The 14,226-nt window shown below is 40.5% G+C and overlaps 1 protein-coding gene across 2 annotated transcripts in view; it reads right to left on the bottom strand.

The window, feature by feature from the left end:
- The window catches only part of OTOG (otogelin), a 2,079,396-nt gene that overhangs the window by 785,526 nt on the left and 1,279,644 nt on the right, over positions 1 to 14,226 (bottom strand). For both annotated transcript variants that reach the window (XM_044082876.1, XM_044082877.1), the window contains exon 30: positions 2,161 to 2,317. In XM_044082876.1, the coding sequence (XP_043938811.1) occupies positions 2,161 to 2,317 (157 nt within the window). The remainder of the gene's footprint in view (positions 1 to 2,160; positions 2,318 to 14,226) is intronic.

Here is a 14,226-nt window from a genome sequence, read left to right as displayed (position 1 = left end):
TTTCAGCTGGGCTTTAACAATTCCAAAATGGAATATCAGTTTGAAAAATTGAACCTAAAAATCACATATCCAGAAAATACTTTGTTGTGGTAGTTATATCAGAAATGAATTACTAAGCATAAACTTGAAAGCTGTAGACAAGTCCAGTAAGATAGTAGGCTGTATTTTTAAGACAATGGATACCACAAATAGAGAGGCTATTATACCCTTCCACTGCTCTTTGATCAGACCTCATCTGCAGTAGTATATTTGGTTATGCTGCTCATACAGGGTTAACGCTATCAAGATAGACAGGAAAGTACTAAGAACGGCTACCAGAGTAACAAGGTAAATGGAGGACAAATGGACCAATGAGAGATTATGGAAGCTAAATATTATCTGCAAGGATTGCAACTGAGGATAGGTGAGTCAGAAGAGCTATAATAAGGATTCACAACACTCTTAAGAGACTATGAGATGGTACAGAGGTTAAGAAAAAAGACAGAGGAAGGAAGAGTGGCATGCCTACCAGATTAAGGTACACACTACAGTCTAGACATTAGAAAGTATTTATTTATAGAAAGGGTAGTGAATAAATAAAATAGGTTATCTGCCACTCAAATGGATTGTTAAACAACAAAGCCTTAACAGGAAGACCTGGGAAGAGTGCTGAACTAAAACAGAAGCAAAGGCAAGGCAAAAGGCCTGAGATGAGCAATGGACAAAGATATGTGGCACAGGAAGGGAAATTGAAGATACTAGTTGCACAGAGTATTATAGATTGACAGCTTGTCTTTTTCTGCTTTCATAACAATATAATGTAATGTAATATAACAGGTAGCAAAAAAACTGTAATGAATTAAACTGTTACTCTGGTATATGGAGACTGAACTCTCGAACTATGGTTACCCGAGGTTCAAACCCATCGAGGAGCAGAGATCGTCCATAGGAAATCACGGTCGGTGAGCTGTGCCAGCAGGGACTCCCTTTCGGGTGAATTTCCCCCTTAAAAAGGGTTTTTATGTAATTTTTTCAGTGAATACACTTTGAGGATTCCAGTCCTCAGTGCATTCACTTTCATTTCTCATAATGGAAGCAAATCAAATATCAAAATAAATAACATGATTCTGGAAATTATTTGCAGGTAAATAAACCACAGAGTATGTTTAGTGTAATTCTAAAGTACCAGTTTAAATGCAGTTGTGGCAGCTGTGGCAAATAACACTTTTTTGATCATATGGATTTGTGTATATCCATTTCAGAAGCAAATATGCAAAGTGTATATTGTAGTATCTGTGGATATCATTTAAGTTTTATCTATTATTTGAAATTGCGAAGTTACACAGAGTTTAAAAATGAACAGAAATAAATTCTAAAACTACCATAATCTGGTTATAGTTTTTAATTAAATGCATCTATAATTTAAAATACAGTTATCAAAGTTAGGTGCATTAACTTTAAAGCTGGTTTATTGATAAAACCAGCTAAAGTGTGGAGATCCATGAGCAGGTAAAGGTAGAATCATCTTTGTTAGCTAAATTTTCCTTGTTTGCAGATGACCAAGGAATGTGCTCATGTACTACTTACAGCCAGTCATAATTTTTACTTCTTTATTTTTGGAATGGCATCAGATAGTAGTCAAACTCCAGATAACCACAAACCGCTTCACCCTCAAGAGGCCCAAGGGGGAAACTAATAATGTTCCTTTAAAAGGAGATATAACAATAAATTATGACACAAGTCTGAAGGGTTCAGGTTTCCTTAGTGCAAAGCATTTATTTTTCCTGTCTCTCTTTCTCTCTCTCTCTCTCTCTCTTGCTACAAACAGCAAGAGAATGATGAAGCTAGCTATCCAGTTTCAAAGGTCAGACAAAACTTGGCAGTAATAGCCCTGTGTCAGGTCTTTCCTATAGGGCCAAGTGGCTAACTCTAGTTTCATGTCTTATCCTAAATATACAAATTTTCTACCATTTGTTTAACAGGTGGCCTTTTTTCATAAAAAGTACACTCTAGTCTCATAGGAGCTTAATAAAGTCACAGAAAATAGCAAGATAATATTTAGTTTCATTCTGAACTTCATATAACTGTATTTATGTTGTACAAAATGTAGCACCAACAGTAATTAATTCATTGTTTCACATTATGAGTAACCAAGGAAAATCTCTCTTGCTAAGTACTTACGACAGACTGTCGGAGATCTCCAGTCAACAAGAATTCCTTCCTGACAGCAACGATGTGCATACGCTGCCACCGTTGTACAGAAGCACTCACAGTCCCCACCACGGCTGCAGCCACATGTGTCTGACAGGCAATTCGAGTAGAACCAAGTGACATCAACCTAAGAAACAAAAATTAACAAGAACAGGCCTGTTAGACATGCTTTTCATGTGCTACCATTTTCTATTCCTAAGAAAGCATCCCTAAAAGTCAACGTTTAGTTTTTGCTTAGTCAAGTCAATATATTGTCCAAGAAAAGATTACTATTCAGCTTTTATGCAAACCAGCCAGGCAGAAATGACAGCGTCTAAATTCAAGGGATTAAAGAAAGCCTTGCAAGAAGCTAGTTATGTTTGGCAAAGGTCTTGGACCTCACTGTGCCCCACAAGACCTAGGGCTAATTAGTGACCCATGCACTTGCAAAGCCACCAGGGTGGGGAATGGGACTGAATGGCTGAAGCATCCTTGCCCACATTAAAAAGGGGCATAATTCTGAGTAAAGATGCTTACCTGCAAACAGAACTAAAACTGCAGAACCTGAATTGGAGATGTGTGTGTGTGTGTGTGTGTGTGTGTGTGTGTGTGTGTGTGTGTGTGTGTATGTGTGTGTGTGTGTGTGTGTGTGTGTGTGTGTTAGAGGCTGGGGCTCCAAGCAGGGTGTGCACTCTTGCTGGAGGTGTGGGTTGTTGGAAGTACACAGTTGCGAAGGCCCTGCAGGTTAAGATATTGTGTTGTACTTTCTGGCTAACATTAATTAAAAAACCTAATCTCCACAGATGTTAGTTATGATCCTTGTCCATTGCTTAACTCTGCTGGCATCCTTCATCAACTGGAATCATAGGACCAGATGGCCCAATAGAATATGGGGACTGATGGACACATAAGGAAAGGAGCTAAGAAATAAAACAGGGTCCAAACATGCCACCTCTTAGTTGCTTTGTTGATTACTAGTTATACCTGTAAAACTCACAGATCATTGTGCAGTTTTCTGTTGATCAGCAGAGTAGAGTAACCCACTTACTGGGTAAGTCATTCTCTATCCTTTCTTACTGCATCTTTTTGTATTTAGCTTAGAAAGTAGAAGCTGAAGATGTGGTATGTTTGTGTAACGGTATGGAATGGAGGGTTAGAAAAGCATTTAATAATGATTGTTTTCTTAATGTACTGCCTGGAGACACAGAATATTTAAGAGAAAAAAATAAAAACAACAAAAAAAAAAAAAAGAAAAAAATCAAGCAGGAAAAAAATCCCCTTTATTCATCCTCAACATAATGCATCCAGGGACTCATGTAATTTGCCTATTATAGAAATAGAAGTTATGTTCTTACCATAACGTTCCATGTTAGTTGTCTTCTTCTCGCCTTCTTTCTTGCTGGATGGGTTCGGAGCTGACCTCGGCTCTGACTCGGCCACTCAAAAGCTCGAGAGTTGGTTCCACCGGCTCGAGGCTCCCCTTATATCCCACAATGCTAGGTGGTAATACCTCAGATCTCGTTTGTAAGCTAGGCCCAGCCAAAGAAATCCAGAATACTGGAAATGGGAAACCCACCTCTATAAAATGACAGAAGGAAGGTGACCTATAACTTGATGAAGGAATATATACATAGTAAAGTATATACATATATACAATAGAGGTGGTAGGAAGAAAGGTCACAATCAAACTCCTCTAGGTCTGTCCAGGCCAGGGGGAAGGAGGGTGGGGCAGGCGAGAAGAAGACAACTAACATGGAACGTTATGGTAAGAACATAACTTCTATATGTTAAGTTATCCATCTCGCCTTCATTCTTGCTGGATGGGACCGAGTCCCTAGCACCTTGTCCCGGGTGGCCTATCGGAACAGACTCTTGAGTACAGTGGAACCAAAGTTAGCTCTATGTCTAGAAGCTAAATCCAACTTATAATGAGAAATGAAAGTGTGAGGAGTAGCCCATGTAGCTGCTGCACAAATCGTATCAATAGGCAGCCTGTCTTGGAAAGCTATAGAAGTAGCCAAAGCTCTAGTTGAATGAGCCTTAGGTCTGTTAGGCAACTTTTGGTGTCTAATCTCATACACAAAGGAAATCAAGGATGTAAGCCATCTGGAGAGTGATACTTTCGAAACTGGAAGGCCCTTTCTGCCTTCTGCATAAGAGACAAACAATTGGTCAGTTTTTCTGGTCTGTTTGGTCCTATCCAAATAATACCTTAATTGTCGATGAACATCTAGCCAATGTAATTTTTGTTCAGACCTGTTAGAATAGTTAGGAAAAAACACAGGAAGGTCAATGTTTTGATTTAGATTTGCCACAGAGGCTACTTTAGGTAAAAAGGATGGATTGGTCCGTAAGGATACCCTATCCTTATGAAACAAAAGATATGGTGGTCGACTGCTGAGTGCATGAAGCTCTGAGACCCTTCTAGCTGAAGTAATGGCTACCAGAAAGAATGTCTTCCAGGATAGCAATTTCATTGAACAGGAAGCTGCAGGTTCAAAAGGGGGAAGAATCAAAGATGTGAGAACTAAGTTAAGGTCCCAAGAAGGAGGAGGATTTCTTGTAGGAGGCTTGAGAAGAAAAACTCCCTTCAAGAAAGCTTTGCAAAGCTTGTGAGACATGATGGTAGAATCCGAGATGCCCACATGAAAGTTAGATATGGCTGCCAATTGAACCTTAAGAGTAGAAGGAGACGAACCTGAGTGGAATAGTTCGGCTAAAAAATCAAGGACCGATTGAATGGGAGCAGTGAAAGGATCTATGTCCCTTCCATGAGCCCAAAAGGAGAAACGCTTCCACTTACTAAGATAAATCTTCCGAGTGGAGGATTTATGGGAAGCTATTAAAATATCTCGAACTGAGTGAGATATTAGTGGAAGCCTGGCTAGGGTTGGAATTGGAGAAACCAAGCAGTGAGGTTCAGGGAGGGAAGGGAGCGATGTAACTGACCCGACTGATGGGTCAAAAGATCTGGAACTAGGTCCAGATGCCAGGGTTGCTCCAACAGAAAATGGTGTAGAAAGGGGAACCAAACCTGTCGAGGCCAGTAAGGGGCAATGAGGATCAAGGAAGCTTTCTGAGCGATGGCTTTCTGTATCACTTGAGAAATTAGTGGGAAGGGAGGAAATGCGTATAGAAGTCCCCGGGGCCAAATCTGGACCAGAGCGTCTCTGCTGGGATGGCCTGGTAGAGGAAAGAGGGTGAAATAATCTCTGCATTTGCTGTTTTGGAGAGTAGCAAAAAGGTCGCAGCAAGGCTGGCCCCACTTCAGAAAAATTTTTTTCAATACTGAATTCTTCAGAGACCACTCGTGAGGCATGAGAATAGCTCTGCTCAATTTGTCCGCTATAATATTGGACTTCCCGGGGATGTGCGTTGCAATCAGAAACCGCTGAGAAGAAATCGCCCATTGCCACAGTCTGAGTGCCTCTCGACATAGGGGGTAGGATCTGGTTCCGCCTTGTTTGTTGATATACCACACTACAGACATGTTGTCCGTCTGTATTGCTATCGTTCCCACCGGAAGATAGTCTTGAAGGGCTTGCAACGCTAAAAGCACTGCTCTCATCTCTAGAACATTTATATGCAAATGGCGTTCGTGAGGTTGCCATATGCCCTGGACTGTCCTTCCCTGATAATGCCCCCCCCCACCTGATCAGGGAGGCGTCTGTCGTCAGAGTAGCAACTGGAGGGGGAGGGACAAAGGGTCTTCCTAAGAAGAGCTGTGGGGAAGAAATCCACCAACGAAGATGATTCCTGTATGCTTGGGTTATCACAATGGTGTGGGACATCGGAAGTTGTTGGTATGACCATTGTGTGAAGAGCATCCATTGTAAGATTTTCATGTGAAATCTGGCTAATAGAAGTAGAGGGATAGCAGCTGCCATTATCCCCAGACCAATCTGACTTTGATCTTGTTGCTGTGGAAAAGAAGAGAGACCAGTTTGTGTATGTCTGTGATCTGTGCGTCTCGCTGACATGCTGACTGTGTCTAGATTTGTGCCTATGAAGGTAATAGCACGACAAGGCAACAAAACAGACTTTTCGCAATTTATTGAGATACCTAGCTTTCGAAAGATGCAAAAAGTGTAGTCTCTGGCAAGTAGCAGAAGATGCTTGGTGGGAGCTGTAAGGAGCCAGTCGTCTAGGTATGGAAACACCTGGAATCCTTGGCGTTTCAGATGAGAGGCAACCACTGCCATGTATTTGGTAAACACCCGGGGGGCTGTGGTGAGTCCAAAGGGCAGGGCCCTGAATTGAAAGTGACTGGTTCCCAGCCTGAAGCGGAGGAATCTCCTGGAGCGTCTGTTCATTTTTATGTGATAGTACACATCCTGGAGGTCTATAGAGCACATCCAGTCTTCCTTCCCCAGTAGGGGTAGGATGGATTGCAGCGTGACCATCCGAAACCTTGTTTTCTTGACAGACTTGTTCAAGATACTGAGATCCAAGATGGGCCTCCAGTCCCCTGTTTTCTTTGGAACCAAAAAGAATTTGGAGTAGATTCCGGATCCTTGCTGGTCTGCTGGAACTGGTTGAATGGCTCTTTTTACAAGTAACTTTGATATTTCTAATGCTGCTTGTTCCCTTTGAGCGGGTGGAACATCTGGAAGGGACTTTTTTGATTGGGTAGGAGAGCGAAAGAATGGAATGGAATAGCCTTCGGAAATGATGGACTGTACCCACTTGTCTTGAGTTAGAGAACGCCAGGCTTCTGGGTACAGTGATAGTCTTCCCCCAACTGCCTCCGAAGGTGGACAGCCGGGCAACACCTCAGGGATGCTGAAAGGGCTTATCGGAAAAAGTTTCTCGATTGCCCTGGTTCTGCGGACCCCCCCTGCCTCTAGGGCGGCGTCTACCATTATTGTTCCCCCCTCTGCCTCTAGAGGGGAACCGACTCTGTGCGTCAGGCAAAGCCCCTTGAGATTGCTTGCGGAACCACATCTTTCCACTTTTCTGGCCCTTGGGGTAAGGCCTATAAGGAGTAGAAAAACGGACTCCGACGGCAGAAAGAGTTTTGCCATCAGTCTCGCACCTTGTCAAGGTTTCTTTCACTTGAGGACCAAAAAGGGACGATCCGTCAAACGGGGAATTAGTGAAAGATGTCTTAAAGGGGTCCGCAAAATTGCATAGCCGCATCCAGGCATGCCGGCGCAAGGCCACACCTGTACCTGCGGCTCTGCTCGCTCCATCAGCCGCATATGAAAGGAGGTGCATGGAGGAGTTTGCTATAGAATTTAGGGTAGCCAGCTGAGCGTTCATCTTGTCCTGAAAACCCACAGCTGTAGGATCCTTTAACATCTCACTAGCTTCCTTGATCAAGTCTCTTTGAAGATGAGTGAAATGACAGAGGTAGTTCAGCGAACGCATTGAAAAGGTCGCTGACGAAAACATCCGCTTCCCGTACCTGTCCATAGACCTAGATTCCTTGTTAGGGGGATGGACAGGCACTGAAGGATCAGCTAGTTCCTTCTTAGTGGCAGCAGCTACCACCATAGCATCCACAGAAACTCCCTTAGTCAGAAATTGTTTGTCTGCTGGTGCTGTAATAAACTTTGAAGGTCTCCTGGGGGTGGGGTCCACAGAGTCAGGAGCCGTCCAAGCCTTTTTTGCTACCACCTGCATAAGGGGGTCAAAGGGGGGGGGACACCCAGGAGGTGGAAGGGCGAGAGCCGAACGCCTCAAGATACACAGATTCATCCTCCGAAGGGTTAAGGGCTGGCCAATTTCCCCTCTGTCTCAAGATCTCCAGGATGTCTGCAAAGGAGACATCTTCAGAAGGGGAACGGGGGGAACCCTCAGAATCCTCTAAATCCGTGTCCGAGGTGACAGACTTGGGTGAGTCTATGTGCTTCCTCTTGCACTTTCTCTTCCTCGGGGGCTCCCCTGCCAATTCAGGAGAGGCCTCGGAAGAGGATGAGATCCCCACAGGGGATTCTTGAGGAGCTGGCTCTCTGGGGTCTGGGATGAGGGAGTGAGTAGACCTTACCTGAGGCACTGAGGAGGGAGGGGTGGACGGAGCCGACTGTGGAGTTGAACCAGGTTCCAACACACTTCGCATGACCTCGAAAGCACCCCTGTCAGGCAGAGCCAGAGGTCCCCGCTCCGAAAAGCTAAAAACCTCCCTCGGCACCGACAGTGATGGTTCCGAGGCCGATGTCGGAGCCGAACTCACCAGCGCCGAAGCGCCGAGAGGGAGAGCGGGGTCGGACAAGGGTCCGATGCCACTCACCCCCTCGGAGCCGACGAGGGAAGTCCGGCGCCGAGAATCTTACAAAGAAGAAATCAGAGCCGACGACGGCGCTGAAGACAACTGTATCGGCTCCGACGCTACCACAGTCTCGGGTCCGAAACGCCCCGGCTCCGAGCTCAAAGGAGTCGGAGGAGGAACATTTTGAGAAATAGGATTAAGCATCGACTGATGAGTCGGGCTCTGAAGCATTTGGGCCAGTGCCTCGGACTTAAGAAGTCGACTCACTACCCTCTGAAGGTCATGGTCAGAAAGTCTCGATGACCTAGAGGAGTGAGATCTATGGCTCCATTCAGACAGCAAGGGAGATGCTGGAGCCGAATGAACAGAGCCAAGGGATGGTGACCTGGACCTCTTCCTAGATGTCGGTTCCGATAGTCTGATCGGAGCCGACTCAGAGATTTCCAATACCTCGTCTCCAGCCGGAGCCGAGGGAACCACAGAAATAGGAGTTCGAGTCTCATCGGCTCCATCCGGAGCCGATGTTGTAGCAGACTTCGATGTCTTAGGTGTCGACTCAGTCGCCCGAAGAAACAGTCGGGGGACCCTCAGGCTTTAGCAAGCCCCGTAAAATGAGCTTATTTTTTCTTTCCTGCAGGACTCTAGGGCTGAAGCCATGGCATACAGCACAAGAGTCCTGCAGGTGTAAAGGTCCCAGGCAGTACACACAAGAAGTGTGACCGTCTGTCAGAGACATTTTCTGACAGCACGAGTCACACTTCTTGAAGCCTGAGACCTTCGAATCCTTAGACATTTCAAGGAACAAGTGCAATCACACACAAGCACAAACACACCGATTACACTATGCACTAAAATAAAACTAATTTAAACTAATAAGTTTAGATAGTCTTAAAAAAATCTTTAAAAGTCCCTACAAAAACACATACACTCCAGGAGGGATGGGAGGGCCCGAAGGCCTAAGGGAAGAACATACAAGTTCTTGTGGTAAAAAGAAGAGAAAAACAAGGAGGAAGGGATAAAAATCCTTTAAAAGTAAGGGGATACTGGTCAAAAACTAATTTAAAAGGGATTTTCTAAAGTTTTTAAACTGTTTTCTACACTAACCTGAAGCCGGTTGAAGCAACACACCTCGATAGCTGTAGCGGCAAATGAGATCTGAGGTATTACTGCCTAGCATTGTGGGATATAAGGGGAGCCTCGAGCCGGTGGAACCAACTCTCGAGCTTTTGAGTGGCCGAGTCGGAGCCGAGGTCGGCTCCGAACCCATCCAGCAAGAATGAAGGCGAGATGGACAACTTAACATGAAGATTTACCTGGCAAATACACATTGGAATCTGTTGTTTAGTTGAGAAAGTGCTTACTAGGAAGAAAGTACAGTTGTATAAGATCTTACCGTAACAGTAGGTGTCTAACATCTCGCCATTGCAGTATTCTTTACTCTTTGGCTATCCTGCTGAAGATAGCTTAACATATGGCCAGCATATCAAAGCCTTTGCACCTTCCTGGTGCCATAGGTCAGATGTATGTCCTATGTGCAAGACATAAGGGTCATATGTGACAAAGGGACAACTAATCCTCAAAACTGATGTGCCCCAGGATAACCAGAGAAATCCAGAGAAAAAAATCACATGCCCATCCAGGAAGGGAAAAAGAAAGAGATAAGGACATAAGAAGAAACAAAACATATCAAAATTAATCCCAAGGGTAGAGTGCCTCAAATAAAGCAGCAAAACCAGATCTACAGAAAAACTCTCTGAGGCACACCACAACAGTAAGAAGCTGGCCGTCATTTGTTTGACTGTTTATTGTAGAAAAAACATATACATATAAGTAACAGAACGTTCCTAGTGCTCAGTAAGCGCTTTCACATTCCAATAGAATGCTTCATCCAACTGTTAGTGCACCAACTGATTCTTACATTTAAATAGCACCTTCAAGCAACAATGCACCCATCACCTATAGGCTCATTTATTTAAAAACAAATAGAATCACTATCTTAAAAAAATCACTATCTTAAAAATGTATTTCTGACATTAATTACTAAATGAAATCAACAGTTAAAACAAACTATTTCATATATATATGTTATTTACACATTATAGTAAAGTCATGTTAAATGGTGAAGCAACAAATCAAAAAAAAAAAAAATATATATATATATATATATATATATATATATATATATATATATATATATATATATATAGAAGAAGTAGATCAACACCACGAAGAATATAACGAACTTTATTCACATAAAATCCACAGAAATAAGCGCTTTCGCGTGCTTCCAATGCACGCTTCTTCAGATGAGTTTAACATCTTGGTAAAAGCATACACTTTATATACCAAAGGACATAATTACTTAATGAATTAATTGATTCAATTTAGACATATTATTCAATTTTATATATGTGTGGTATGCTTCATTTTAAAGCTACAATCCACAATATAACATATATACCTAGTTACTTTCTATGTAGCATATAATCGTCTAAAACGTTTTAAAAAGAAAGAAAAAAAAAAGGAAAGAAAAAAGCCATCACATCAATCGACTCTATCCACAAAATTATTTAGTAAAACTTTTTAAAGTTATAAAACAATCAGTTCGTAAAACAGCTGTGGGTGTAATAAAGCTAAATAAAGTAGTTCATATTCCGTTAGCCATGAACTAAGGACTAACCGGGGTCAGCAAAATAATATGTCAATAACCTATTGAGTCCGTGTAACATCTATAGGCAATCATAAAAGAAATTCTTATATAAAATACATTTAAAAGGCTATGAATGAATGATTAAAACATATGGTTAAAAATATATGGTTAAAAAAAATATATATATATATATATATAAATGTAAATATAGTACGTGTATATATATTTCTTATTTAACCTAATCTTTATATATAGTTAGTTATTGAATATATGATCAATTTAAGTAATGTACATTAAATAATTTATATATATCATAACATTTTCTACTAAAAATTTAAAATATGATATCAAGTATATTTCATATCCAATATATATACCGGATGTAAGGATACAAGGCAAAGGAAAATAAAGAAGAGAAAGAGGGGGGAAAAAGGAAAGAAAAAAGAGAAAGAGAAAAAGAAAAAGAAGGAGAGAGAGAGAGAGAGAAAACGAAAAGAAAAAAGGAAGAAAGAAGAATAAGAGGAAAAAGACGAGAGAGAGAGAGAAAAAGAGAGAAAAGAGAAAAGAAAAAAGAAAAAAAAAAAAGAAAGAAAAAGGGAAAAGGAGAGAGAAAAAAGAGAAAAAGAATGGGAAAAGAAAGGAAGAGGAAATATGGTAGTGTGGTAATGGGGATGGGAAGGAGGGGGGGGAGGGAGGTGGGGAGGGGAGGGGAAGGGGAGGGAAGAGAGGAGTGGGTGGGAAGGAAAGCAAAGATAGGTACAAAATGCAAGGAAAGAAAAGATCAGTAATGTATCATTACATTAGTTATTGTTACAAATATAAGTTAAAAATATACATGCTTAATAAGGAATAATCTATAGTAATTAGAATACTAAATAGAATATGGTGTATGTATATCATATAGCTGTATTGTAGATCAGTAAATAAATATATAAATAAATAGTTAGATAATTGATTAATAAATAAATATATGAGTATAAATAAATCTATATAAATATTTAATGTAAACATATGACCAATAAAAAGAACAACACACATAACCTGTGGTGGAATTTAACTTATTCACTAATATACATATATTATATATAGTATAGTATAAAATAAGTGAATGCATAAATAGTCAATATCTCTAAAACCTAATACTTAACCTGAACAAAGAGCAACCTAAACAATAAACGTACCAATTAATATATGGTATCATTTATAATATTCTACTATCAAAACTTTACCTGTGTATCAGAGTAACTAAGATATCAGATTAACTAAAATATAAACGGAATCAATGGTATTTGCGTTTCTTTAGGTGTGACCTGATACTAACGTAACTATTAAGACCTGGATAGTGTTGTGCTCGAAACCTAAAAATCCAATCTAATTCTAGGCTCTCTAAGTCATTAAAATTATCACCTCTTCGTCTATTTGGAATTCTTTTTTGCAATACTCTAAATACAAACTTGTGATGCGAGTGCTCAGAAATATGTTTAGACAGTGCATTTTTAGGATCAATTTTCTTTATAGCGTATAAATGTTCTTGTATCCTGTCTCTAAGCCTTCTTGTTGTCATGCCAATGTAAAAAGCAGGGCATAACTCACAAGTAGCTAAATAGATCACATTGGTATCATCGCAACTGGCTGAACAACTAATGTTAAATTCAAATAACAGTTCAGGATGTAGAAATTTATTGTTAGTGGAGATCCATTTACATGAAGTACATCTTCCACAAGGAAAAGTACCTATATTACCCCTACTGTTGCTCATTTCGTTCAATTTTTCATTACATAGAATTCTTTTTAAATTCTTTGTATTTTTATATGTAAAAGAAGGTCTATTTCCTATTAAATTTTTTATTTCTTCATTAGTAACTAAAATTGACCAATTCTTACTAATAATGTTGGTTATATACTTATTATCGCTGGTATAGTTAATTATACATCTCACTTGTTTCTGGTCATGTTGTTCATCTTGTCCTTGAAATTTATATTCATTTATATGTTTATAATTATGTGTCATTCTTGGTGTATAACTAGAATCACTAATAAACTTTTCTTTTATACAAGCCACAGTTTGAGAATTATATCCTCTGTCAAGAAATAACTGTTCTAACTTCTGAAATTCAGTATTACATTCACCTTGATCCTGACAAATCCTACTTATTCTTGTAAATTGTCCTTTCAAAATATTTGTAAACGTAAATCTAGGATGCATACTATCATATTGTAGCAACGTGTTTTTCCAACACTCTTTCCTGTATAGAGATGTAACTAGTCTTCCTTTGTTCTCTTTTCTAATGTTCAGATCTAAGAAATTAACATTAGAATATGAACATTCAATGGAAAATCTTAAAAACCTGTCGTTTTCTCCAAGTCATTAATAGAAATTTGGAGTTCCTCTGGTGTTCCATTCCAAATTAAAAGTATATCATCCACAAATCTAAAGTATGCAATTACTTTGTGATAGTCAGGATGTGTAAAGAGACATGTAGTTTCCCTACAATCCTTGATTGATTCCTGCTTTCTAGAGAAGTCGTGTGAAACGAAAACGTATTTTTTATGTATTTGCGTTAAAGTGTGACCTCTTTGTGGACTATTAAAAGTTTGGATATATCCATGAGCCGAGCCTTATTTCCTTCAAGTGTATGCTGTTTGGTTTGGCTTGTTTTTACACTTGATTCCAGAGTTTTTTTCGTGTTTGAAGAAAAAAGAGGGACAAGGGTCTGAAGAGACAACATCCTGAAGGAAGGAACCTTGAGAAAGGTGTTGAGATAGAATAGGTCCAGAAAAGACCTCCACATCCCCTCCTTCCTGGGAACCAGAAGCATTCTGGTATAGAAACCTGTTCCCTGGTAAGGCAAGGGAACAGGTTGTATGGTTCCCTGTTCCACCAGATCCCACAGGACCAGAGAAAAATGAGGAAGCTGGCAAGGAGGAGGTTGAGAGAGACAAGAAAATGAACAAAGGGTCTTCCAAGCCATAAAATAACCATGTTGAATGACAGGGATAACCAAGCCATCTGTGGTTACTATTTGAAAAACAGGGAAGGAAAGGGTTAGCCTGAGGGACAGAGGCATCTGGCTGAGAGTGTGGGTAGGTTGCATGTCAAATATTGATGGATTTATCAGGAAAAGAAGGTTTTTTGGCCTCTAGAACTCTGAGAGGGCTTATCTGAAAAAATCCACGTAGAACTCTCTTACCCCTA

This window comes from Protopterus annectens, chromosome 9.part0 (assembly GCF_019279795.1).
Source record: "Protopterus annectens isolate FY-2018-M chromosome 9.part0, PAN1.0, whole genome shotgun sequence".
Classification (NCBI taxonomy): domain Eukaryota; kingdom Metazoa; phylum Chordata; order Ceratodontiformes; family Protopteridae; genus Protopterus; species Protopterus annectens.
This window is presented reverse-complemented; position numbering and strand designations above follow the sequence as displayed.